We start from the raw sequence: 27,785 nt of genomic DNA, 5'->3' as shown, positions 1-27,785 counted from the left end.
GAGCCAGATCTGTGCTGCAGACCCAGCCATGAACAGGGCCAGAACAAACCCAAATATGTGGCCCACAAGTGGGCCAGGTAAATTTTGCTACCTGAGATGTTCCGTGACTCCGCAGAACTGTGATTTGTTGAATGGAGAGTTTACAATTCTTGTACGCTGTTCTGAAGGTTTAAAGAAATATTTTTTGACAAAGACGTTTTGAGAAGTCTGCAGTTTGGTTAATAAACTCGACACTGAACCCCCGACTGGGCCTCCTATTGGCTGACTGAGTCCATCCGGGTACTGGACTCTAACTGGCCTATGAGGCAAAAGGTACCAATATGGCGGAGGTAAGAGGGAAAGCTGGGGAGAAGTATCAGATATTAAATTGGTCTATTTACGATTTGGAAGCGATGCATTTTCCTTTTGTATGAATATATATTTAAAGTGCAGTCTATTCGTCGTATCATGTTGGTTTTAGTAGAAATCTCGCCGAGCCTGGCGCTGTGGGATGCGTTTTTCTCGAGCGCTCTCTCAGACTCCGACAGGCCTTTTCGCTATCGGATCCCGTTAGCTCATGCTAACGCTAGCGCTAGCTTTTCTATCGCCTCGGCACCGCTGGAAGAAAAACGCGTCCGGCAGACGTGCCCAGCCAGCGTTATAGTCCAAACTGCTCGTCAACAAAAGCGTCTTCAAGCTTTTTTTAAATCACGACAAAAAGTTATTATTGTGTTGACGAGTGATCTAGACGCGGCGCGAGTCTTGAAGTCGTGGAGTTAGAGCGGTCCTCCTCCGTGGACTCAGCCGAAGGTTTGTTTATGTGTGTTTTCGCCGAGCTGGGTTCACAGGAGAGGCGGGTTGCGCTAGCCGGGAGCCCGCTTTGCTGCTAGCATTGGCTAATGACCGACTTTTCTTTATATGGATACACAGTTTAAACTACAAACGTGATTTATTTGAGTTTTTTTGTTGTTAGTGTGTGTGGTGCATTATAATAAATGGCACTGAAACGGTTTCGTAACTTGACTGATCCTTTCACGGTTTATATTGGGGCCCTGTCTGGGTAAACTGCACTAACTTAACGTTAGCTACTACTGCCTTGCATGTTCTACACATTGTGCTATTGTCTGCAGAGTTTATGAGGGCCAGTTAAAGGTTTTTTGTCGTTTTGCACATTTATAATTTAATCTATATTTGCTGTTCAGTTCTTCTAACTGTGCATGATTTATATATGTACCTCTGTACTTTAGTACTTGATTGTTTATGTACCTGTCTCCCATTACACAGACAATATCCTAGTAAAAGGATGTACAATGTCAGTTTTTTGCTTATATTGTACTTCTTTTTCTATCTTTATTTTATTTTACGTAACTTGGTGTTGGCATTTGTACCCAGAGAAATTTGTACGACTCGTCCTTGGTGAATAAATATTCTGATGTACCATTTGCTTTCAAGCGGTGCACCATGTTAATGTTTCCACTCCTGTTTTTTAGGCTTCCCTAGGGAGTTCGAGCCCTGGTATGTTTTGTGTCCTTTATTCATAAGTGTTTTTTTCCCGATGTTGGTAACTGTATGTGTCTGTTTGGTGCATGCGACAAAGAGTGTTTGTTGTGTTCTTGCACAGTTGGCTCTCTGTCATCAGAAGATCATGACTTTGACCCAACGGCAGAGATGCTAGTTCATGAGTATGACGATGAAAGGACGTTGGAAGAAGAGGAATCGCTGGAAGGGGAAAAGAACTTCAGCACCGAGTTAGCAGATCTGGAGAAGGTAAACTTGTGCATATTATATGTATGTCTAACTAAATGTGTCTGCCACTTGTTCCAACAACCCAAATTCTTGCAGTAATCCTAAAAAAATGTTTTTCCTGTACAAGCACAAGTAAATTGTTAAGGTTTAAATCAGTGCGGCTTGATGTACGATGAGCTATTCTAGAAAAAGGGTCAGACTTATTCACAGCAGTGAAGATGGAAAGCAGATGTACGAGGGGTTCAGAGCCTTTAAAAGCTAATTAACCTAGACATATTAAAGAAAATAATTGCAACTATATTGTGTGCTGCCTGAGACATTATTTTTATAGTAGTTCTGTGAAAAGCTTTTAGCCAGAAACATATTTTTAAAACATACATGGCAGAAACACACAAATTAGTTGTTGTAAGGTAAAATTGTTCCCAAAGAAAACATTATTTTAGATTTACCGCTTTTTTTTAAGTCATTACTAATCACACATCTAGAAACACATGATCTGAATAGCAGATCACAAGCTATGTTTGCATTGTCGGCATCACAAACCTAAAAGTTGTTAAGGTTCTCTGGATTGCAGCATTTCACATCAAATCTTGATGACTGAGAGACTATGTCTACTTGTCAGTGATTGAATTATATATACATTTTGATACATTTTGAAAATCATTGCAGTTGCCTTTTAAACTCATTGCTGAATTTCATGAGCTAACCATGATGTCTATTTTTAAGGAGAGAAATATGCCCCTGGAGGAACTGTTGGCCATCTATCGGTATGAGGCATCGGTCAGTACAGCCGCAGGGTCAAGTTTGGACAGCTCTTCTGGTGAACTGGCTGATGACCTGCCTGATATGACCCTGGATAAGGTGCGATGTTTTTATATGTATGTATGTATGTATGTGTGTATATATATATATATATATATATATATATATATATATATATATATATATATATGTATGTATGTATGTATGTATGTATGTATGTGTGTGTGTGTGTGTGTGTGTATGTGTGTGTGTATATATATATATATATATATATATATATATATATATATATATATATATATATATATATATATATATATATATGTGTGTGTGTATGTAAGTATGTATGTGTGTGTATTTTTCACTCATCCATCCAAATAATTGAATTCAGGTGTTCCAATCACTTCTATGGCCACAGGTGTATAAAACCAAGCACCTAGGCATGCAGACTGCTTCTACAAACGTTTGTGAAAATTCCTTACCAGTACATATTCCACAGTCAAGTGTCAGTGGTATTATAACAAAGTGGAAATGATTGGGAACGACAGCAACTCGGCCACATAAAATGAGTCCATTGCTACAGACCTCCAAATTTCGTGTGGCCTTCAGATTAGCTCAAGAATGCAAAGCGTCGAATGCAGTGGTGTAAAGTGCCACCACTGGACTCTAGAGCAGTGGAGACGTGTTCTCTGGAGTGAAGAATCATGCTTCTCTGTCTGGCAATCTGAAGAACGAGTCTGGGTTTGGCGGTTGCCAGGAGAACCGTACTTGTCTGACTGCATTGTGCCAAGTGTAAAGTTTGGTGGAGGGGAAATTATGGTGTGGGCTTGTTTTTCAGGAGTTGAGCTCAGCCCCTTAGTTCCAGTGAAAGGAACTCAATGCTTCAGCAGACCAAGAGATTTTGGACAAATTCATGCTCCCAAATTTGTGGGAACAGTTTGGGGAAGACCCATTTCTGTTTCAACATGACTGTGCACCAGTGCACGAAGCAAGGTCCATAAAGACATGAATGAGTTTGGTGTGGAAGAACTTGACTGGCCTGCACGGAGTCCTGACCTCAACCCGATAGAACACCTTGGGGATGAATTAGAGCAGAGACTGTGAGCCAGGCCTCCTCGTCCAACATTAGTGTCTGTCCTCACAAACACGCCTCTGGAAGAACGTCAAAAATTCTATACGTTATTATTTACATAGAAGTGTTTAGTAGTGTGTGCAGTAAATCTGTGAGCATGCAATACCTTAAGTCTCAGCAGAGACACTTTTTGTATCATGTAATTGTAAAATGAGTGAAACTAAATGAACAGAAGAAAGCTTTGGTCGTTTTTTATTGTAAAGCCTGGAAATTGATTGATTTTACTTGTATAATTGAGTGTTGTTTCCTCCCTGCAGGAAGAAATAGCCAAAGATTTGCTGTCAGGTGACTATGAGGAAGAGACACAGTCGTCAGCTGATGATCTAACCCCTTCTGTGACCTCCCATGAAGCCACTGACTTCTTCCCAAGAACCCTCAGATGTGAGTTGCTAAAAGCTGAAGTAGTGTGTTGGAAATATGACATTTTTTGCTCATTGTGATCCAGTGCAGTCACACAGATATGGCTGGTGGTTTTCAGCACAAGAATTGGCTCAGTGACTGGTGAAAGTGAAACCTAGTAATAAGACAATACTGATTTATTTGTATCTGTTTCATCATACTGGTGTTTCACAATTTGTCATATTTATTTGTCAAATAGTATCTTGTAGTGGAAGATGAAGCTACCCAGAATACTTTGCACAGTTTATCACTTCTTATATTTTTTGTCAGTTATTTTTCATCACTTATTCTCCTGCTGGTTTAGCTTTGCATATTTATCTTTATTTTTTATCTTTCTGTAACACCATGATTAGGGATGCATCATGCTCATAAAAATGCACCGATACCAACATCCAATACCACCTGATACCATGTGACACATGCCTTAGTGTACACTGCCATGCAAACTACTCAAGCTGGCAGTGAACGAGGGGCTACTCACACAGTGAAGTGTTGCTGATGTCATGACAGTCGAACTGTCGAAAGTCACTGGTCACTTTAAGCATTCTGCCTTGACATATACCTGCCATACATATATTGTGATTTTAGCCTGCTTTTAAGTGCACACATACACAACCACAGCCAGTTCCCCGATATGAGTGGAGGTAGGTTTTCATGCCATGTGCGTAACGCCTCTTTTGAATTAATGCATACTGTGGCACGAGTTAGTTGGGGTGAATAGTGCACTATATTGAATGAAATATCTTTGCTGATAATTATCCATAGGGGCTGTGCTTCACGTAACATGTCCGTTGGACTGAGGGCTTCTGAACAGTGTGAGCATATAAAACGTAGGCTTTATTGGTTCACATTGGTCTATTCAAAAATACATTGTGCGTTTCCACAGAGCAAGATTTCTGAAATTTCTGAATAGGGCATTCAACTACAACTCAACCAGCCAAATGAAAAACCCAACAAGACATAAAACTTAACAGATGAATGCTTCTGATGCATTAGCCATGGATATGATTCCTGCTGTCCCTGATCTACACAGACAAATGAGGAGGGCAAGATCAAAATTATGAAATGAAATATACTTTACTTACAGCTGTATAGAAGCACTTTTCTGACGTGCATTAAACCGCACTTTATCCACTCCTCCGCTTTTCGATCCAACGTAGCTAATGTAGTATAGCTAGCTAAAACTAGCTAGATTTATCTATAGCTAGATTTTAATGATGTAACTGTTAAGGTACATTGCACTCATACACTAACAACTACATAATTCTAACTAGGTTATTCAGTATGATATTGAAATTCGTATCAGCATGTACTTAAAAACATGTACTCTGAAAAGTGGTATCAGTTCATCACTAACCATATTGGTGATGGTGATTTGAGAGTTTGAGTCCTGGTAGCGCTACAACAAAAGAAAGCAATAATTATCGGCATGTTATCTGGGATTATTGACTAGTACAAGTAATAACAAGCATTATATCGCTTTCCATTCTGTTTAATTCTGTATGTTGGTATGGTAGTGAGCCGTATCTGGATCATTAAAGTTTCAACATAATTTGAACGTTTACTCCCGTTTTGGCCTGTTTACTTGATAATAAGCCGTACACTGTCAAACTCATGATGTCTGAAGCTTTATTTCTCTCAGCAGTATAATATTGAAACATTAAATTATTTTTTATATGTGTACATTATGATAATGTGAGCATTTTTCCTTAAAGGGAATAAGGTGTTTAACAAGGATAAAGCTGTTAATTGAAAAAAAAAAAAAGATTATGGTCACAAATTGATGTTCTCATAAAATGCTTTGAATTTGGTCCTTGTCAACACTGGTTATAATGTTGATAATCCTTTATTACATACTTTGCGTTTGATATGTCAGTCCTTCTTATGCTGCCTTGAGTCTGACCTTATTGCCTGTAATTGCTTATGATGCAGCCAACGCAACCTATGATGGTGATAAAGAGTCTGAGGGAGAAGAGGACGGCCTCAATCCAGAGGACTCAAGGAAGGTCAGTGTTTTACAGTGTTTGACATACTAGAATTATTATACAAGTAGTCATGTTCTTTTATAATCTTATGTCAACTCTTGGATCTTTGCAAGTGATTAAAGCATCTCAAGACATCTGACAGGCTTGTGTACTGATGTCAAACTTCAGACCCTGTTCTTTAGTTCAGTAGACCATTGAAAGAAATTAAAATGTTCAGTCATATCAAGTTTTTAGCAAATTATTTACCTCTGATGTATGCTTCATATGTGCAAGATTATACTGTTCTTGATGTATAAAATACTGAAAATAACTCCAAGAACTTCCAGAACACATTTAAAAAGGGAATTCCACAGTTGTTTTTGCACACAAATTGTGCATCACTAACAGTTATGATCCTTAAGAGGGTGAAGCAGAATTCAAGTATGGTACTTTTCTGCAATTGCAGGAAATTATGGTTGGGGCGCAGTATCAAGCAGAGGTTCCCACAGGCCTCGGCTTATACTCAGACAATGAGAAAGGTGAGTAGACTTCTTCTTCTTCTTTTAGTTCTTTTGAGCAGCCTTATCCACAATAGATGTTTAAGCCAATTAATGCATTTTAATTTTTGGTTAAGAATGAGTTGTTTCGCACTGTGTTTGACTCTGGCATTTAGACATGATGTTATGTCTATTATTTTAAGCGATTTTCATCATTTGTGTTTTTGCAGTGTTTGAGGAGGAGGATCAGTTGCTCTGGAGTCCTGATGTGTTGTCAGAGAGGAAGGTGGAAGATTTCCTCAGAGAGGCTCTGTCTAAGTCTGCAGAGGGCGGAACGGAAAACTCCACATGTGGGGGACGCATACGGGATAATGAACAGGTTGGTAAAATAGTAATGCTCCTCCTTCTGTTTGCAGCTGCATAGAGATCCTAAACACCATATGCTCCTGAAAACTGAATAATTGCATCTAAGAATCACTTTGAAAATGCAGTTTGAGTGATTTATTGACTGTCATTTATACTTCTTCCTAGGCTTTGTATGAGCTTGTAAAATGTAACTACAACACAAGTGAAGCCCTGACACATTACTGCAGTAATCTTAAGTCCTCAAAAGGTAGGTGTCTACAACGAGCCATGTAGAACCGTGTTTCCAAACTCATTTTTCAAGGATTCACAGGCAGTTCACGTTTTTCTCTGTCCAGCTCTCAGAACCAGGTACCAGTATTCATTAGTCTTGATTGTTTGATTCACTTTGGGATAAACCGAAAATGTGAACCTGCTGGGGGTTCCTGAGAAATAGGTTGTGAAACACTGTGACTTAAAAGTAGATTTTGGTGTTTGGAGAATTGAGGTAAAACAATAATTCAATTTGCTTTTTTATTTTAGAAGAATCGCCACCATGGTCTGAAGAAGAGTGTAGAAATTTTGAACATGCACTGCAGATATATGAAAAGAACTTCCATCTAATTCAGAAAAACAAGGTTTGTGCCCCTTTTGAGTTGTGTCCTTTAGCTTTTTTGCTTGTTTGTGCACCGTTTAAATAAAGACTGTTTGCATTCTTGTTTATTCATACACACTTTCCATATTGTAGGTTCCAACAAGGACGGTCGCAGAGTGTGTAGCCTTCTACTACATGTGGAAAAAGTCTGAACGTTTTGACTATTTTGTTCAGCAGAATCGGTTTGGAAAAAAGAAATACAGTATTTACCCTGGTGTGACGTAAGTGAATCAAATTAGTGTAGAATTGTCCCCAAAAAATCCTACTACACAAGCACAGTTGTCACAGTTGTGTTCTTTTCCTTAGAGACCTGATGGACCGACTGGTGGATGAGGCTGAGGGTCTGGCAGTGGACAGCTCTTCATCTGTGTGTTCAGGTGGAGCGGGAGGAAGGATAGAGGTGTCTGCAGAACAGCAACTTGGCCTCCTCAACACAATCACTGCAAGTGACCTGACAGGTGAGTGCCCTGTTGATGAAATCCCTGCAATGGCTGTGTATGTCCAGAAGAAATATCTGGAACCAAACTTGTCTGCGTCAGATTAGCTCACATCTCCACTTAATTAGCTAAAAAAAAGTATTTGTTGCTCTTTGGTGTATTAGTGTTTCGTTGTATCTGTTCTAAAGTTATGTGATGTTTTACAAGCAAAAACACACTTTTTACCTTGACAGAACTTATGCACATTACTGTATGTGCATAAGAGATGTGTTTGAGCTGGTATACATTGTATATGATTTTCTGGTGCTTAGGATTTTTCTCTCTTATTTGTCTCTAGCTCTAAGCAACAGTGTGGCGTCTGTCTGCAGTCCAGCAGATATGAGCTGTTTAGACTCCTCCTACTTCCCCCCTCTGGAGAGTTTACACCGGGGAGCGCTGGGCCATGATGAAGCACTGGGCTACCCTGCAGGTGGTGATTCCGGTTGCCTCAGTGTATTGGACTCGGCCTTCTACCGCTCTGACCTGGGCCAGCTGGGGGTGTGCAGCAGCAAGGACTGCGAGCGCCCCTCCAAACGCCTCAAGATGGGCCTCTCCGAGTCCTTCATCAATGACGTGGCTGTTACCAACCTGGGTGTGGACTTTGAGGGCAGACGCACGCATCGCATCACAGGCGCCAAAATGGCCGTGTCAGTCACAGACTTCGGTAGCATAGCTAGTGGAGAAGCAAATGGTTTTATCAGCTCGCACTCACGCCACCACCAGCACACTGCACTGCAGTCTGACTGACCCCAACACACACACACCCCTCCTCCCAGCCTGTACAGATATTCCCACAGACTGAACCTTAGTTTGTATTCTAATTATGTATAAATATACTTTTTTCCTTTTTAATTATTTTTGTTTTGTTTCTTTGTTTTTGTTTTTCATTTGGTAATATGACATCAGTGATGTCTTTATTGTACAGAGCTAAGAAATCTTGATTTCTCAAGAGTTTAAATAGCCATTTATTTTTCTGGTCCTTTAGATATTTAATATTCTTATCAGCGTCAAATTGCAGTTAAACCTAAATGCTGGAGTAGAGCTGTGGTATTTTCTCTCTTACTGTACTCATCCCTATAACAGCACCCTTTAGATTTACTCTCCCACATAAGCGGTTGTTGCCAGAAACTGCATCAACTTTTTTTTTTTTTTTTTTTTTATAAAATTGGTACTATTTTCAGTGTTTACACAAACCGAGAGACACCGGGCCTTGGCAAATGTAGCATTTTGTATATCAGGAAACGTTTTTTGTCGTTTTAATTAGGGACTTTCTTGGAGTAAAATTACATGTGTTGCAATGAGGAGCACTTCCAATAGAGCTAGAATGTTTTGGCTTCCATGTTTCCTTTCATGTTTTTGCTCTGCTCTGTGAATGCATGCAATGTATCCTGCCTGCATTTTTAGGAACCCTGCGATGGCCACTGGATATTAGTGTTTTATGCAAACAAATTGCATATTTGTCTAATTTGTTGGTAGCTGTGATTGTTATAGTTTGGCTGGTTTTAAGTGTATTTAAGCTTTTAAAAAATTCACCACTTAATGTGCAACTCCACATGACTGATAACGTCAGGGTTCCTAGGAGACTCATAAGCAGACCTCTCAACAAGGGTTCAAATGGGGCTGATTGCACAACCAGTATTATTCAGGGTGCCCAGACTCTCAGTGAAGGCAGTCGGAACATTTGTTTTAAATTTTACCCACTACCAAGGAACTAGGGTGAATGATGGCTGAGTAGTTCCACCCTTACTGTGTTGCATAGTTTGGCTCTTGTTAAAGTTTTGGCCCTTTTGGAGACCATAGGCTTAGGCAAGGAGAAAATCTAAATAGAGAAATTATTGAAAGGTGTTGTTTTCTTGGCATGAGGTCATCACAGAAATGTTTGTCGACAGTATTATATTGTATGCTTTAATGTATTTCATTTGTAAATATGTTAAAAGTCAGGAGGATGCTTTCATGGTCCCTGGAGGTTTAAAATCCAGCTTAAATACAAAGCCACTGCTTACTGTCTTGGATCAGTCTCTTGCAGTATAGATACTGTTTTGGCATATCTGTTTGCTTATGCAGTTCTTGTAAACTTGTCATTTGATGCTTTGGTAATTTATGAGTAGTGTTACTTTAGCTATGCAGAATGAATAGCTTCACCAGAGGTACCGAAGATATTTGAATGTTACCTGATTTGACCTCTCTTTAAGCTCGCTGTGTTGTATAAACCCATTTCCCCCTAGTATTCTACCTTTTTTTGTATGCTGTATGTACTAAACAGATGGGACTCATGTGGCTTGTATTGGAGCTTGCCAGCTTATAGTAAACTTCCCAAGGCCTGAGAGGTTTGCATGCTCTAAGAAAACTGGCATCTTTCCTGTTCTGTGCATCCAGAATACAAAATACTGTGGAATATTTTAGTAGACTTTATGCCCTGAACGCATTCAGGGACTAGGTGATGCAAAAATGTTAATGTTCCTGTTTATCATGGCAATAATGTGTAGATATGTACAGAAGTTTTAATATCTTATTTCTTATATTACTTAATACATTTTTTTGTTTGTTTGTTTTCTATTATTTTGCAGTAAGACAAGAGACATCTAAGCCATGCATGCCAGATGTTACTATTTGGAAAATACCACTAAAATCTGTTTTATAGGGTGGGGAAATGTATCGAGTTTGTGTGGCACATACCTTTTTTTTTTTTTTTTTTTTGTGACATTTGTTTTGGGAAGCTCCACTACATGAGATTGCTCACCTCTGTTCATGTGTGGAAATGCATTTCTGGTTGTAGATAACTGATTTTACATACATCCCATACATGTGTTTGCAGAAGCTACTACTGGGTAGTGTGAAAACTTCACCTGACAAATTTCTGGCTCATAGGAGCCAATGGTCCAAGCGAATGCTGCTGCTGCTGTGTTTGTACGTCCAGAAACAGGATTGCTTGGGACATCATTCAGAAGTCAACAGCAACTGTCTTGGTTTTGGTTTATCTTATAAATTTGAGGCATCCTGTTTAGCATTTCTGGTGTCTGAAATGCAGCCTTTCTCAGCACTTCATTATTTCTCAGTAGTGTGCTTAGAAGAGCGTTTACACTTATCCACAAAGTTGGTGGAGCACTACAGAATAAATGTAGCACGCCTCTCCACTGAGCTCAGTGTAGAAAGCCAACTGTTAAGGTACAGGCCTTAAAAGCTTGACAGTAACATAGACTCGGTGATGGGTTAGGATACAGTGCTTTACTCAGTCACTGATACTGAGTCTGAATATACTTCAGTTAGTGAGACTGTAGGTGGTACTAACAATTTGAGGGGATGGTATCTGTGGTGGTCCTGGGTACACATGCTCTGCTGTAGTGCTAAAAGATCAGAAAATATGCCACAAACTGCATACAGCTATCTCCCTCAGAGGTGCTTTGAGAATCAGTTTATTGTGGTGTCAGTTATGTAAAAGTGGTATTGACCTACAGTAATACACGATTCACACTTTTCTAAAGTTTGGATATTTAAAGTTGCTTGGAAGATGTTCTCAATGGTTTTGAGTGTATTTGTTTATTAAATTTTATTTAACTTAGAAACTGAAAATTATAGACTTGCCATATCAGATTCATTCATGGGGGGGAGAAATACATAAGGGAAATTACATTTGTGAATAAGACCAACATATACTATAAATGTTTATTCAGAAATATAGACAATCATAACATTTAATAACTGAATTATTCAGACATTGTTTATAATATGTAAATACAATTGTATTGCTTTTTGTTTGGTTTTGTTAGGCATTATTTTGTATTTTTGTTGTACTTTATTACTTGATGTAAAAGATCCAGAAATAAAGCTCTGGAAACAGTTGTGAGATAGCATGAAGTCTTACTGTGTTGGTGTGTATGTGCACATGTGTGAACAAAAGCTTGTATCTCCAAAGTGGTAACTTTACAGGAGAAGGAAAAATAATGTAGTAAAAGTAATGTTAGGCCACTTCTTTTGGTCCGTTCATAATGAATTTTTTTTTAAACAATGTAAAGGCCAACAGGCATTCTCACATTGTCAAAAACTGAAAAACAACAAAAATGGTATATACACTATATTGCCAAAAGTATTCAATCACTCATCCAAATCATTCAATTCAGGTGTTCCAACCACTTCCATCTCCACAGGTGTGTAAAACCAAGCACCTAGGCATGCAGACTGCTTCTACAGACAGTGAAAGAATGGGTCGCTCTCAGGAGCTCAGTAAATTCCATCATGGTGCCGTGATCGGACGCCACCTGTGCAGCAAGTCCAGTCGTGAAATTTTCTCTCTACTAAATATTCCACAGTCAACTGTCAATGGTATTGTAACAAAGGCGGATGCAGATAGTGTGCAGAGGTTGCCAATTTTCTGCAGAGTCAATCCCTACAGACTTCTGAACTTCATGTGGCCTTTAGATCAGCTCAAGAACAGCGTAGAGAGCTTCATGGGATGGGTTTCTATGGCCGAGCAGCTGCATCCAAGCCTTACATTCCCAAGTACAATGCAAAGCATCAAATGGAGTGGTGTAAAGTGCCACCACTGGACTCTAGAGCAGTGGAGACGTGTTTTGTGGAGAGACGAATAACGATTCTCTATCTGGCAATCCGATGGATGAGTTTGGGTTTGGCGGTTGCCAGGAGAACCGTACTTGTCTGACTGCAGTGTGCCAAGTGTAAAGTTTGGTGGAGGGGAAATTATGGTGTGGGGCTGTTTTTCAGGAGTTGGGCTCAGCCCCTTAGTTCCAGTGAAAGGAATTCAATGTTTCAGCAACAAGAGATTTTGGACAATTTCATGCTCCCAACTTTGCGGGAACAGTTTGAGGACGACCCCTTCTGTTCCAACATGACTGTGCACCAGTGCATGAAGCAAGGTCCATAAAGACACGGATGAGCGAGTTTGTTGTGGAAGAACTTGACTGGCCTGCACGGAGTCCTGACCTCAACCCGATAGAACACCTTTGGCATGAATTAGAGCAGAGACCGTGAGCCAGGCCTCCTCGTCCAACATCAGTGTCGAGACCTCACAAATGCACTTCTGGAAGAATGTCAAAAAATTCCCATAAACACTCCTAAACCTTCCCAGAAGAGTTGAAGCTGTTATAGCTGTAAAGGGTGGGCCAACATCATATTAAACCCTATGGATTAAGAATGGGGTTCAAGTTCATAGATGTGTGAAGGCAGATGAGCAAATACTTTTGGCAATGTAGTATATATACATATTTTTTAAGTAATTCTTCCTTACATGTGTTTTCACTTCCTCACACACCGCTTCAAGCATGATATGTTAATAAATACACATACAAACCAAAGCTGTTAAACGTTTAATAATCCAGATGTACAGCGTCCTGCAGAAACCTTCAAACTGCACAGAATGAACACAGCAGCAGCAGGAAGTTGTCCAAGTTGTAGTTTTTCCTTCTTTTTTTTTTTTTTTTTTTTTTAACATGGATCTCAAAACAAGGAAAGGTCCCATTAAATCAAAGTACTGCAGTGTTGATGGTGCAGCTCAGTATAGAGAGCAGAGTAGTTTATTTAATACGCTATAATACTGATTTAATCCAGACATTACGTACCACATGTGTATTTAAGGAAAAAGCTCAAATCAAACTCAGATGTCCAAAAGTTTGTGCTGTAAACATGATACAGCGCTTGAACTAATGAGCAGACTGACCCCCCACACACCGTACAATCACATTTAGAAATAATCTCTATGTACATTTTAATAATAATTAAGTTTTATTCCTATAAAGTGAACTCTCACAAATCCTCTTGCTGAGGAAAGATGTCAGGCAACAACAAAAACCATTTCCACAGGCCTGGCTTTGGTAAGATGTGAAGCACCATCACTCTGGTCCTCCACGCTGCAAACAACAAGAACATATCAATTATTTGTTACTTCGTGTTTTTCAAGCATTACATCTACCACTTATTTCATGATCTACAACTATAAGTCATATTTTGCAGGCACAGAGGATCGGGTCCATTTAAACCATTGGCAAAATGTTCCTAGATTAGCACTTTTGTTCTATGATGTTTTATGCCAGTGGGTCCTGGGATAACAACGGGCAAGGCAACATTAATAACAACAATAGTGGAGAGGGGATGAGATATGTACGGATAACCCAACTATCAGCAAATGAAAGCTTAACATCACAGTTAAAACCAGACACATTTAATGTCAAAGTATTTAAGTTAGTTCATTCTTGATCAGAGTAATGTTGTGTTTTATGCCAATATTGGATTGTTTCATAACATTATGGGAGCAGCCGTGGGCTGGAGGTCAGGGAACCAGCGTCATGACTGGAAGGTCGCCGGTTTGATCCCCAGTGCCGACAGCACATGACCGAGGTGTCCTTGAGCAAGACACCTAACCCCCGACTGCTCCCTGGGCGCTGCGGATTGGGCTGCCCACCACTCCGGGCAAGTGTGCTCACTGCCCCCTAGTGTGTGTGTGCTCACTAGAGTGTATGTGGTGTTTCACTGCACGGATGGGTTAAATGCGGAGGTGAAATTTCCCCATTGTGGGACTAATAAGGGTCACTTAAACTTTTTTAAACTTAAATTACATAGTCTTGGTAGATTACTATATAAAATGTTCCCCAAAACATTATAAAATAGCGTAGACCACTGTGCCAACATGCCCCAACTTTAAGTTAGTTCAAGTACCACTAAATGGTCACAGCACATTATAGAACTATATTCTGAAACATAAAAGAAGGAGGAGATAGTTCACTGGTCAAAATCCGATTGGGATTGCATGGAATTGCATGCAATCTGCGGTTGTATTGTCTATATGAATGGTGCTAGACCTATAAGCCAGAAACTAAGAAAAATTAAGTTATTTTTTCAAAAATATCTGAAATCACTAGTAAAATAAGACAAAATAAAAAAAAAAAAAAAAAAAAAAATGCACAAACATACAAAAAAAAAAAAAACAAATAATTTTTCTATTTGATCCTGCTACCAGAGTCACAAATATATCTTTTTTTTTTTTTTTTTTTTAACTGAAGGGTGGAACCTCTTGTAATACAATCGGCATGTTAAGGGATATCCGCCCCATTCAGCTCTAAATTTATATCTACATTTATATAATAATGTTCCTAGAAAATAAACCAACTCCATGTCAATGCAGGTTGGCACATTAGCACAACATGGTTTTAATCAGGAACAAACTAATTTTAGCAAATACTTTCCAACTTATAATGTGCGATTTTAACGGATCTTTAGCTTTAATTTGCTTATTGCCGAGTTATTATCACCATCGCCCATATGTCTCCCCATATTTCGGGTAATCGTATAACAGTACCAGCCATTTAGTGCCAGGTATGAGACTGCGACGAGAGAGGTCACCCTTCTCTCTAAACATGGAGAACATAGTCACTCCTCTTGGACACTGGCCATAAACGCGTCAATGAGACCTGATACCAAATCCCTACAGTCTTCTTTTATAGTGCAAACCCCCAAAATCATATATTAGAATGACAGCAGTTTAGCTCCAGCACCAACCTGAATGTAGTCCATTTCCTCCAATACGATTTCCCGTCTGCGGTATCTCTGTGGGAGCTCTTTAACTACAGCAATGTTGTCTGGTGTGCCTGGAAGGCGGCTGACGGTTGCTGTAGGTCTAGGTGCAGGTGTAGCTGATGGTGCTGGTGTTGGTGCAGGTGGGAAGGACTGCGGGATGCTGACAACAAGCAATTTTAGTGCTTCTTGTACTGAAAATAAGGAAACACAGAATCAAGTAAGTAGAACATTAACCCCACTGTGGTTCCCTCAAATCTTGAGGGGCAAGGTTTTGCTCTTCTCTTACAGAGACTTGCTCTTTCCTCATGAAGAAATTCCATAGCTTTTTCCAAAAATTTTCTCATATTACTCTAAAATTTTAAGCTTCATTATGCACTCAAATGTTTGAGCATCCCTGTTCAGTGTGTTTTGTTGATTTTCTAAGTAAATATAGGTACGTATCTTCTACAGAGAACACTCTTCTGCACATCTTAATGCACAATTACTACCGGTTTGGTGTATTTAATTATCCTCAGGGTGGGTGCACAATTTTCAACCTGGAGGGCTTGGTGTCCAGTAGCTTCCCCTACTCAAACACACCCACTTAACCTGCCAATTAAGACACAAGTTCAATCAAGTGTGTTTGAGCAGGAATATCAGCAAACTGTGCTGGACACCAGCCCACAAGGACCAAAGTTGTTCACCCCTGCTCTGCTTATGAGGCTGTTAACTTGTTTTCACACTTTGACTGAGTGTGCTCAAACTTTTGCATAAGAATGTATGATTAACTGTGTCATAGAAAAAAACAACATTAAAACAAAACGTTACAGCGTGTCAGGCTGCACTAGAGCAGAGGAAAAAATACTTTTTCTTTCTCTGAAGGATAAAGACTCGTGGAGTTTAGATTACTCCTGTCCTGACCACAGAACATAAAAACTTTTCTCCACATCTGGCAAGGATTGCTTTACCTGCAAATAATTCAATGTAATGTATCTCATTAAAATATTTAATATTAATTTATTGCTCATGTTTGACTGGTGGCCAGTCAAGGTGACCCAGGAGGATAAGTGGCTTAGATAACATGTGTATGTGATATTTATTTATATATTTAATATTTGTTTATGAATCACTTTGAGATCTTCAAAGGTTATTGAATCCACGTTTCAGTCCTGGACTTTGTAATCACTGTCCTTAACCAACCTCGGTGTGCATCTGTTTGGCCACCTAGTGTCACACCAAGCAGTAACTGCAAAACCCAGGACTGGAAACTCTGGACACCGCACTGTGTGGGAGTCTGAAGGATGTTTTGGATGAAATGCTATATTCAGATTTGGTTTGTTGCATTTCATTCAAGAAAGAAATTCACGCAATTCAAGCAAGTTAAATGCTCACCGTTAGGCCTGGGAATGCCCTGCCGATTTGGAAATTTGATTAATGGTGTGTGGGGACGCACAACCTGCGAAAACAACAACAACAACAACAACAAGATATTACACAATAAACACCAGACTTTCTGAAATAACTTTCTCTTGAATAGTTATAAACACGACCCGCTTTCTAGCCTAAAACTGTGATATGCAAGGTCGTTTTTCTGCTATGCTGTCGGATACTAAAGGATATGACCGCGGGAATGCTCAGAGAGACGGGGCAGCCGCCTCGCCCGTGTATCTGAAGAGTGAGGAGCCACAGCCGAGCAGCAGCGGCTGGAAACTCCTGGTGCTCTGACAAGGGCATCAGCCTCACCACACACAGGGCCGGCCAGCAGCACAGATAAACCTCCGCCCCCGTCCGGGTGGAAACGCTTCGCCGTGCAACACTCCCGGTTTAAATAACGAACAGGAACATTAACCGAATGCTTCAGAAAGTCTTTATTTACCTGCACGACCCGACTGGCTGCAGCCATTTTGCCACTACTGACTCTGCTTCCCATGCTGACCTCCTGCCTGACTGCGTCCGGGTTAAACAGACCTGCTGGCTGGTCAGTTCCTTTCCGCGCCTGAAGACGGCGCCGTTTCCATGTTCTACATTTACCTACAGGACAAGCCACAGGGTTTGTACAGAGTTAGTAGTGAGGAGAGCTGTCACTCTAATGTCTTCCAGGTTTGGCAATCGCTAGAGGGCGCTGCAGAGAGAGTTCAGAATGAATGGGTTAACGGAGCGTCTGAGCCAATCCAGCTTATAAATGCTTAAAACTCTGTTTTATAGAGAAGAATGTCTTCATTTACTAAACATATTTAACACTGCTGTTACAGGACGTTAGGATTGTGTCTCATATACCTTCATGAGCTCGGTGAGTGCAAACCACTTCAATCAACCAATCAGCACTCACTGTCAGCAATGCCAACCGATCAGCACTCACAGTCAGCAATGCCAACCAATCAGCACTCACAGTCAGCAATGCCAACCAATCAGCACTCACAGTCAGCAATGCCAACCAATCAGCACTCACAGTCAGCAATGCCAACCAATCAGCACTCACAGTCAGCAATGCCAACCAATCAGCACTCACTGTCAGCAATGCCAACCAATCAGCACTCACTGTCAGCAATGGCAACCAATCAGTACTCAGTGTCAGCAATGCCAACCAATCAGCACTCACTGTCAGCAATGCCAACCAATCAGCACTCACTGTCAGCAATGCCAACCAATCAGCACTCACTGTCAGCAATGCCAACCAATCAGCACTTACTGTCAGCAATGCCAACCAATCAGCACTCAGTGACAGCAATGCCAGCCAATCAGCACTCACTGTCAGCAATGCCAACCAATCAGCACTCACTGTCAGCAATGCCAACCAATCAGCACTCACTGTCAGCAATGCCAACCAATCAGCACTCAGTGGCAGTAATGCCAGCCAATTAGCACTCACTGTCAGCAATGCCAACCAATCAGCACTCACTGTCAGCAATGCCAACCAATCGGCACTCAGTGGCAGTAATGCCAGCCAATTGGCACTCACTGTCAGCAATGCCAACCAATCAGCACTCAGTGGCAGTAATGCCAGCCAATCAGCACTCACTGTCAGCAATGCCAACCAATCAGCACTCACTGTCAGCATTGCCAACCAATCAGCACTCACTGTCAGCAATGCCAACCAATCAGCACTCACTGTCAGCAATGCCAACCAATCAGCACTCACTGTCAGCAATGCCAACCAATCAGCACTCACTGTCAGCAATGCCAACCAATCAGCACTCAGTGACAGTAATGCCAACCAATCAGCACTCACTGTCAGCAATGCCAACCAATCAGCACTCACTGTCAGCATTGCCAACCAATCAGCACTCACTGTCAGCAATGCCAACCAATCAGCACTCAGTGGCAGTAATGCCAACCAATCAGCACTCAGTGGCAGTAATGCCAGCCAATCGGCACTCAGTGTCAGCAATGCCAACCAATCGGCACTCAGTGTCAGCAATGCCAACCAATCGGCACTCAGTGTCAGCAATGCCAACCAATCGGCACTCACTGTCAGCAATGCCAACCAATCGGCACTCACTGTCAGCTATGCCAACCAATCGGCACTCACTGTCAGCTATGCCAACTAATCGGCACTCACTGTCAGCTATGCCAACCAATCAGCACTCACTGTCAGCAATGCCAACCAATCAGCACTCACTGTCAGCTATGCCAACCAATCAGCACTCACTGTCAGCTATGCCAACCAATCAGCACTCACTGTCAGCTATGCCAACCAGTCAGCACTCACTGTCAGCAATGCCAACCAATCAGCACTCACTGTCAGCAATGCCAACCAATCAGCACTCACTGTCAGCAATGCCAACAAATCGGCACTCAGTGTCAGCAATGCCAACCAGTCAGCACTCAGTGGCAGTAATGCCAGCCAATCAGCACTCACTGTCAGCAATGCCAACCAATCAGCACTCACTGTCAGCATTGCCAACCAATCAGCACTCACTGTCAGCAATGCCAACCAATCAGCACTCACTGTCAGCAATGCCAACCAATCAGCACTCACTGTCAGCAATGCCAACCAATCAGCACTCACTGTCAGCAATGCCAACCAATCAGCACTCAGTGACAGTAATGCCAACCAATCAGCACTCACTGTCAGCAATGCCAACCAATCAGCACTCACTGTCAGCATTGCCAACCAATCAGCACTCACTGTCAGCAATGCCAACCAATCAGCACTCACTGTCAGCAATGCCAACCAATCAGCACTCAGTGGCAGTAATGCCAGCCAATCGGCACTCAGTGTCAGCAATGCCAACCAATCGGCACTCAGTGTCAGCAATGCCAACCAATCGGCACTCACTGTCAGCAATGCCAACCAATCGGCACTCACTGTCAGCAATGCCAACCAATCGGCACTCACTGTCAGCTATGCCAACCAATCGGCACTCACTGTCAGCTATGCCAACTAATCGGCACTCACTGTCAGCTATGCCAACCAATCAGCACTCACTGTCAGCAATGCCAACCAATCAGCACTCACTGTCAGCTATGCCAACCAATCAGCACTCACTGTCAGCTATGCCAACCAATCAGCACTCACTGTCAGCTATGCCAACCAGTCAGCACTCACTGTCAGCAATGCCAACCAATCAGCACTCACTGTCAGCAATGCCAACCAATCAGCACTCACTGTCAGCAATGCCAACAAATCGGCACTCAGTGTCAGCAATGCCAACCAATCAGCACTCAGTGGCAGTAATGCCAGCCAATCAGCACTCACTGTCAGCAATGCCAACCAATCAGCACTCACTGTCAGCATTGCCAACCAATCAGCACTCACTGTCAGCAATGCCAACCAATCAGCACTCACTGTCAGCAATGCCAACCAATCAGCACTCACTGTCAGCAATGCCAACCAATCAGCACTCACTGTCAGCAATGCCAACCAATCAGCACTCAGTGACAGTAATGCCAACCAATCAGCACTCACTGTCAGCAATGCCAACCAATCAGCACTCACTGTCAGCATTGCCAACCAATCAGCACTCACTGTCAGCAATGCCAACCAATCAGCACTCACTGTCAGCAATGCCAACCAATCAGCACTCAGTGGCAGTAATGCCAGCCAATTAGCACTCACTGTCAGCAATGCCAACCAATCGGCAGGCAGTGTCAGCTATGCCAACCAATCGGCACTCAGTGTCAGCAATGCCAACCAATCGGCACTCAGTGTCAGCAATGCCAACCAATCGGCACTCACTGTCAGCAATGCCAACCAATCGGCACTCACTGTCAGCTATGCCAACCAATCGGCACTCACTGTCAGCTATGCCAACCAATCAGCACTCACTGTCAGCTATGCCAACCAATCAGCACTCACTGTCAGCTATGCCAACCAATCAGCACTCACTGTCAGCTATGCCAACCAATCAGCACTCACTGTCAGCTATGCCAACCAATCAGCACTCACTGTCAGCTATGCCAACCAGTCAGCACTCACTGTCAGCAATGCCAACCAGTCAGCACTCACTGTCAGCAATGCCAACCAATCAGCACTCACTGTCAGCAATGCCAACCAATCAGCACTCACTGTCAGCTATGCCAACCAATCAGCACTCACTGTCAGCAATGCCAACCAATCAGCACTCACTGTCAGCAATGCCAACAAATCGGCACTCAGTGGCAGTAACGCCAGCATCCTACTGTGTAAAACCCACTTCTCGTTTTTAGCCGTTTAGCTCCTTTCATGCCCATTCATCGAGGACTCGCTTGCGGATGCCCTCTGGTGGTTCCCAGTCATGTTCCTGTTACAGAGATTAAAACAGTAAGAGGCCAGTCTCCCTTTAAAACGACTCCAGGAGAGGACGCTTAAGGACAGCACATAAAAGAGTATCGACTCATATATAAATACAGTGGCTGTGTTTAATAATAATCCAAAGCTGCACTACTTATAGTGTTACACAGTGAGAGCTGGCGCTCACAAAGGATACAGAAACGCGCTGTGACCGTTACACCACCAGCTGTGGCGTTTCACCGAAATAATCACCGTTAACGCACTGGTGTAGCTTGGTAGCCTTCCTATGGCAGAACAATGACGTTATCGTGCAGGCAGCTGTGTTACCTAACCAAGCAAATGCATTAGCACTAGTTAACCTAGTTAGTTAGCGCTGTGGTGCGCTGTGGTGACCTGAGCAGAAATCAGAAATCACCGCAGCTACTATGTTTGTAGGTAAACACAATCTGGAGACACTGTCCACTAAGCAGATGTAACGTTAAGAGAGCTTCGTCCTTACCAAAAATACAGGTACCTAGTTAAAATGTTAATCCCTCATGATATTCCGCAGAAAACATACAAACAGCCCCGACGCTGGGCAAGAGTCCTTTATCACGCAGATTCTCGACTCACTGCACGGGGCCGCGCCCCAATAAGCACTGCTATTCTAAGTAGGGCGTTTAGCTAGTGCGTAGCATTCTAGCCTCCATTGCTAGTCTATACCGAGTACCTTTTTCAGACCTCCGAGGTGGAAAAAACATGCTTGTTTCTTGTTTACACCCCAGAACTACATTTACATTCACGTTTTCTATGAGCTGTGGGACTACAGAATCGCGTTATTTAGATATATGGCTATATAATGCCTAACAAACAAAAGCAAATAAAATATTTAAAAATATATATAAAAGTGTGTGCTTGGAAGTTTGGAGTGAAAAGAATAACAGCTGAAGTATAATACGGAACAAATATATTTATCTTATGACGATGCTGTTAATCATAACATCGCATTGATGTTTCTTGTATGTTTGAAGCCGACTACCCACTGTGACTAACAACACATGTATATAAAAAAAGAAGAAAACGTTTTGAAAGGGGTCAGCAATGCGAGCAACCTCAATGACAGCTAACAAGAAAGCAAGTTTCATTCAACTGGCATTCGCAGCAGTGTTCTAGTGCAAAACCATGAACGCTAATCGGAACACAGCCCTCGCCGCGCGTTGTTGTCACGTGACGGAGCATTTCCTCTCGGCGGCAGATTCGGTTGCCTGCTAAGAAGCTTGAGTTGATAAACCCAAACACAAACAAACGGAACCGGAGCCGACAGTAAGTTCTGTGTCTGTGTAGAGAGCGTTTGATTTGTTTTGTGCAGCTCTGTAAGCGGCTGTATAAAAAGGAAAAATGTTCATTTAATCTGGAGTCTTGTTTGTTATTAGGTCGAGCTAATGCTAACCTAGCTAAGTTAACAGTCGGTTGTGTTCGACAGTGTAAGTTAGTCAGGCGGCGGAGATTTAACTAACCTAACTTAGCGAAGCTGAAGTCAGCCTCTTATTCGCCAGCTTCTTGTTTGAATTTTCCCGTTCCACCTTAAATGCTGCAGCAGGCGCCAGAATGTGGAACGGGAAAATTGAAGCAATAAGCTGGCGAATAGGAAGCTAGATTTAGCCATTTTAAAATAATTAAACATAAGTGTTTTGTTTTTTGGTTGTCATTTTCACAGATGGATTCCCAAAATCATCAAGGATCACCCTCAAAAAATGACCACCCACCATCATCCGTTTCTGAGGGCGTAACGCCCGTACATTTATTAAGGTGAGTTAATAACATCCGCTGTAAGTCCGCTTAGCTGTGGGCCGGGCGCCTGGGCAGAGACTAAGCCTAGTCCTAGACGTCACACAAGGTTGAAGGTGGCTTCTTATTGTAACTGCTGCACAATTTAAGGTGGAACGGACAATTCCAGAAAGAAACCAACTTCAGCTTCGTGTGACGTCACTGGTTTTCTGTGGATAGAGTATAGCTAAGGGCCCGTATGCATACAGCTTTACAGAGGAGGAGTGCAGGACCTGCTGTAAGATCATCGTAAATAAGAGAATAAGCGGATCCTTGACTGGCAGTCCTACTCTGAAAAACCTCAAATATTCAGGCCCATGGCTCGACTTAAAGGAGAGATTCACCATTTTTTCGAAATTTCTACACAGTGAAGGAAACTCCTTCAGCGTGGTTTGCCATGAAATGCTCTGTTCTAGGGCCCACATGTCAAACACAGATCAGGCCCGCCACACAGTCCTGTCTGCCCCACAAAAGTATTTTAATTTCCTATTATTATTAGCCCATTTCTCAATGTGCAGCACTACAGTCCCAAGCATGCATTGTAAGGTAATGTGCTCTGACTCTCCTACCCCAACAACAGTCTATGGGACAGCGGTTACACCTCAATTCTACACAATTGTGCACAACTTCACACCAGTCACATCACCAAAATGCATTTCAGTTGCAATTCATCCATTATAAACACCTCACATTAGCTCAGCACCTTGGAAACTGAGACCAACGTGTTAATAAACTTGCAGTAAAGAAAGGATGCCAGGAGTCTGGTTCAAGCAAATAGGTAGATTTAAAAGACAGAGCTTCTGGGGACATTTAAATTTTGAATATTTCATGGGAGTATTCATGTATTTCAGTCTACTACAAGTGTCTGTTTTTTACTGAAGTTTTTTTTTTTAATACCATATTTTGGATAAATAATGGCCAGTTGGTGTTATAGCACAACATTTAAAAATGATAATTTTTTTTCCTCTGGCCTACCGATTTGATGATATTTTTTAAAATGTCCCTTACACCGGTTGAGTTTGACACCCCTGTTCTAGAGAGACTAACCTATTCAGAACTGTTCACAGTGTTGATGACAGGAACCAGACATCCAAAGTGGCTCTAAAAGCTCTCCTGCAGAAAGATATAACATGTAATGGTTATGAATGCCCAAAACTTTGTTTTAAAAAGGTTTTGTGATTAAAAACAGCTAAAGGGTAAATAAAATGGCTGGTTTTACGCTGTAGGTGTTGCAACTCCTGGTTCCAATAACTGACACTGTAAAGTAATCAGAGTTCATAAGTTTCTCCACAGTGAATCATTATCCGTCAGACCACTCCATCCCAATGATTATAGAGAATTTTTGAAAAATCGGTTTAACTCTCCTTTAATCCTTGCCTAGCAGACTAACCTTATAACATTAACTTAAGCAGCTACTTAGGCATCACATAAACTATTTGCTAAATTTGAACCTGGCGATACATGCGGCTGCATTTTTAATGAGCAGGTGACTGTGTTCCACTCTTTTCACAGGATGAAAGATATTATGGCAAACCAGTGTTTTGACATGAATATTAAGGTCAATATGGGTAAGTTGTCAGTTGTTAAGTATATTTAAAAATGTCCATAATGTTTCATTATGTTTGTGGATTGTGTTTCAGCTGTTTGTTTGTTTGTTAGTTAATTGATTTGCCTACAGAGTGTAAACAAAGTCCATTTCAAGGAAAGTGAACTCCAGATAAATCTGAAGAAACGTGTGAATCTAGGTGTTGAGATGAGAACAAAATAAACTAATAGTCACATTTAACAGCCACTGTTAATAAAGCAACTAACTAAAGTAATCTTCATAAAGTTTTCTATATGCCGTGGCTGTTGTCAGATAACGTGATTTAAAATCACATATTATGTGCATCACGTTTTCTACATAGAACACAAGTTTTGTCAGGATGCGTACTGGAATCTTAATATTCATCTTTCAATGGCAGGAAAACTTCAAAGACCATGTGACACATTCGATGCTGAAGCAGATCTGTGAGTCTTTTGAACTTCAGTTGGTGGAATGTATTTATTTTTCTGTGACGTGACTTTATATTGATTCTTAATCACATTCCAATGCATAGGTCTAAATTTGAAAACACAATAGAACAGGCAAGACTCTCACATTTCAACAAAACACTGGCACTGAACAGGTAACTTTTCCCAGTCCTTATCGAACTGATTTTCACTGGATGGCAGTGCATGTTTCAGTTGGTGTTCTCATAATAAAACTGTTTCAGAATGCAGGTTTGGAACGCCGTCATTGAGAAACTGATCCAGAGTGATACTGGAGATGTGTAAGTAAATTTGTGTAAGTCTAGTCTTTAGCTTGTTGTGAGGAAACAGATGGTCCACATCTGATAAAAGCAAGAAATCATCAGCTGTTGAGAATGTAAAAGTTTTGTATTGTTGACCGCAGAAATGAGAAGAAATGCAGCTTTTTAAAAATATATAATTTTTGCAAATTTTATGGTAAATAGTTGGATGTAAAAAAAGACATTATATATAATAATAGATTAATATAATAGTATAATGCATAATAATCATAATTAAACATGTACCTCATGTGAAATATTGTCTTATAGGTCATTGCAGGCAATGGTTAATGAAAATGCAGATCTCTGTGAAAAGACATTGAAACTTACAAAGGTGTGTATTTATTTTTATTTTATTTTATTTGCTTGCTTGTTTGCTGAATTATGCTATGCTAGTAGCTCCTTTATTGGTTGCTTTAATGGTCTAGAACTCCCATGATCTGAAGCCTCAACTCTTAACTATATACTGTATAAATATTGCACTAATGAAATTTTGTTACTTAGGTGTTGCTGTCGAACATATTAATCAAATTAAAATGAATACATCTTTAATTACCTTTCACAACGCTTTATACAGGAAATACGTGAACTTCAGGACCAAATTACAGACGTTCAAAAGAAGAGACTTGGTATTTGACTTTTTCCATCCCTTCTGAGCCACTGTTGTAAATAAAAACTTTAACTTTTTTCTTTATCTGTTTTGGTGGACAAGTTGACCACTTGACTGTGAGAGCTTTTATCCCACAATTAATGTAATTCCCCTGGAGAAAGTTCAGTAGAAATTTTAACTCCATTAACTCCTATTCCGTGCCTAAGAAATCAACCTTGAAAATTCTTGAGACCCTTTGACTGTATGTGTATTTTTTATGATCCCAGAGATGAAAGGCCTTATTAAGAAGAAGATGCAAGCGATTAATGAGCTGAAACAGATGAGAGAGAATCAAGGGCAGGTAGAGAAACAGGCCGTGGAGCGTGCTGAAGCAATCCTGCAGAAGTACCAGAAGATCGCTACCATTTCCCAAAACGTTCTCCGGGTATGTGATGTGTTTGTTCTGTTCTACAGCTGATTTACAGTGCACTGTCAGGGTTCCTGCACAGTTTGCGTTCTCTGCTTTTTAATACCTTTATTTTTCCTGTTTTAAGGTCTTAATCGTTTTGGCTGCACAACAGTGCAATTTTGTATATATTAATATATTCAAACTGTTTGATTGAAAAACATACTTTAAGATTTATGCATGACAACTTGTCATTTGCCCTTTTTATAAACCGACACTACCTCCATTGCCCCCTATTACCTTCGTGTTAATTTTGATAAACTCTTCAGATGAAATATTAGTGGCAGTGTTGAATAATGATGAGACACAGCTGAATGTGTGTCTGTTTACTAGGAGGAATAATGTTAGTGTGATCGGCTAACAACTAAGCAGAAACTAAATTTGAAACTGGAGAGCAATGAAGCTGATAAACAGCACAGAGCGCTGTTAAAATATTCTTAACTTCAAATTGATCGAGTTTTAGTCAGAGTAGGTTAAAGGGGAACCTGGCCACTTCCTATTTCTCCCATTATATCAAAAACATGACTGCAAAACACCAGAGTGAATGGGAGTAATAATTGGAGCTAAATGGCTAAAAATGAAACATTAAAATTTTGAATAACTTGACCAGAACATTCCTTTTAATTTTAGAAAGTAGGATGTATTTCACTTTTTCACAATTTCATTTAGTGCTTATTAGATGGGGAGTGGAGCAGCTCACTGGCTGTTTGTGCTCACCTGAACTTGAGGCCCATATTAATCTATAACTTGAGTTCAAAAGCTCTTAATATAATAGGGGTGCTAAAATGTTTTATTCAGTGTTCAGGAGATAAATGTATTTCATATTAAAAATGTTTAAGCATTTATAAACTGATTGTGCTCAAATGTTCCATCACTTTGAACTAGCTCAGGAGCACCTAGCTCTAGTGTTTGCGAAACCTGGAAAACACCAGAGAGTGATTAATTCTCCTCACTACAAGCTCTGTGCTGTGGTTTTATTTGACTTAAAGAAAAGAAAAAAAAAATCAGTATGTTTCAGCGTACAGCCATGACTGTTGATTGTTGTCTTTGATGGCGTAGTTTAAGATTTCCTTTCTTAGCTTTAGATAAAATTCCTAAATTAAGATATTTGCTTCTGTAATACGAAGTTGTTAATCTTCTCTTGACCCGTCAGATTAAGACAAAAAGATAAGTTCTTGATTACTCTTCAACATAATTCTCTCTCTATCTGTATCTATATAGATATTACAGTTACTTAAAGTGTTACCTTGTTTTTCAGGGGATCATACTTGCCAGCAAGGTCAATTGGATCGACGACCCTAAACTGAAAGACATTGCAATGGGACTGGAAAACATCCCCAAGTGAACAGGACCCAGTTAAAATATTTTCAAATAAACAGCAGCAGCAGCTCACTGTGTATTCTTTGTGTAATATAAACAGTGTAGA

General features: G+C 40.8%; 3 protein-coding genes across 7 annotated transcripts; 2 read left to right on the top strand and 1 right to left on the bottom strand.

The window, feature by feature from the left end:
* Positions 1-311: 311 nt before the first annotated feature.
* Positions 312-9,102, top strand: mier3b (mesoderm induction early response 1, family member 3 b). 3 transcript variants are annotated; one of them, XM_037535966.1, is made up of 13 exons: positions 312-329; positions 1,470-1,494; positions 1,601-1,746; positions 2,452-2,586; positions 3,877-4,000; positions 5,951-6,024; positions 6,449-6,521; positions 6,710-6,858; positions 7,011-7,092; positions 7,368-7,459; positions 7,570-7,697; positions 7,783-7,934; positions 8,251-9,102. In XM_037535966.1, the coding sequence occupies exons 1-13, from the start codon at positions 321-323 to the stop codon at positions 8,697-8,699; spliced, it is 1,638 nt and encodes a 545-aa protein (XP_037391863.1). In that variant the 5' UTR covers positions 312-320; the 3' UTR covers positions 8,700-9,102. The 3 variants fall into 3 exon arrangements, with proteins under 3 accessions (XP_037391863.1, XP_017578877.1, XP_017578878.1); XM_017723388.2 differs by having other exon boundaries at positions 7,365-7,459; XM_017723389.2 differs by lacking the exon at positions 312-329 and adding an exon at positions 350-789 and having other exon boundaries at positions 7,365-7,459; positions 8,251-9,101.
* A 4,158-nt stretch (positions 9,103-13,260) lies between these two features.
* mrps36 (mitochondrial ribosomal protein S36) lies at positions 13,261-21,816 on the bottom strand. The gene is made up of 5 exons (XM_037535789.1): positions 21,668-21,816; positions 17,332-17,486; positions 16,848-16,911; positions 15,459-15,667; positions 13,261-13,813 (listed from the first exon to the last, which is right to left on the bottom strand). Exons 2-5 carry the CDS (start codon positions 17,383-17,385, stop codon positions 13,796-13,798), a joined length of 345 nt encoding a protein of 114 aa, XP_037391686.1. The 5' UTR covers positions 17,386-17,486; positions 21,668-21,816; the 3' UTR covers positions 13,261-13,795.
* cenph (centromere protein H) lies at positions 21,106-27,748 on the top strand. 3 transcript variants are annotated; one of them, XM_017685014.2, is made up of 10 exons: positions 21,106-21,198; positions 22,865-22,956; positions 24,487-24,542; positions 24,939-24,984; positions 25,074-25,142; positions 25,230-25,286; positions 25,575-25,638; positions 25,882-25,933; positions 26,181-26,338; positions 27,618-27,748. In XM_017685014.2, exons 1-10 carry the CDS (start codon positions 21,121-21,123, stop codon positions 27,702-27,704), a joined length of 759 nt encoding a protein of 252 aa, XP_017540503.1. In that variant the 5' UTR covers positions 21,106-21,120; the 3' UTR covers positions 27,705-27,748. The 3 variants fall into 3 exon arrangements, with proteins under 3 accessions (XP_017540503.1, XP_017540504.1, XP_017540505.1); XM_017685015.2 differs by lacking the exon at positions 21,106-21,198 and adding an exon at positions 22,329-22,470; XM_017685016.2 differs by lacking the exon at positions 21,106-21,198 and adding an exon at positions 22,490-22,631.
* The last annotated feature ends 37 nt before the right edge of the window (positions 27,749-27,785 follow it).

This window comes from Pygocentrus nattereri, chromosome 28 (assembly GCF_015220715.1).
Source record: "Pygocentrus nattereri isolate fPygNat1 chromosome 28, fPygNat1.pri, whole genome shotgun sequence".
NCBI lineage: Eukaryota > Metazoa > Chordata > Actinopteri > Characiformes > Serrasalmidae > Pygocentrus > Pygocentrus nattereri.
Note: the sequence above shows the minus strand (reverse complement) of the source record. Positions and strands in the feature narration are given on the sequence as shown.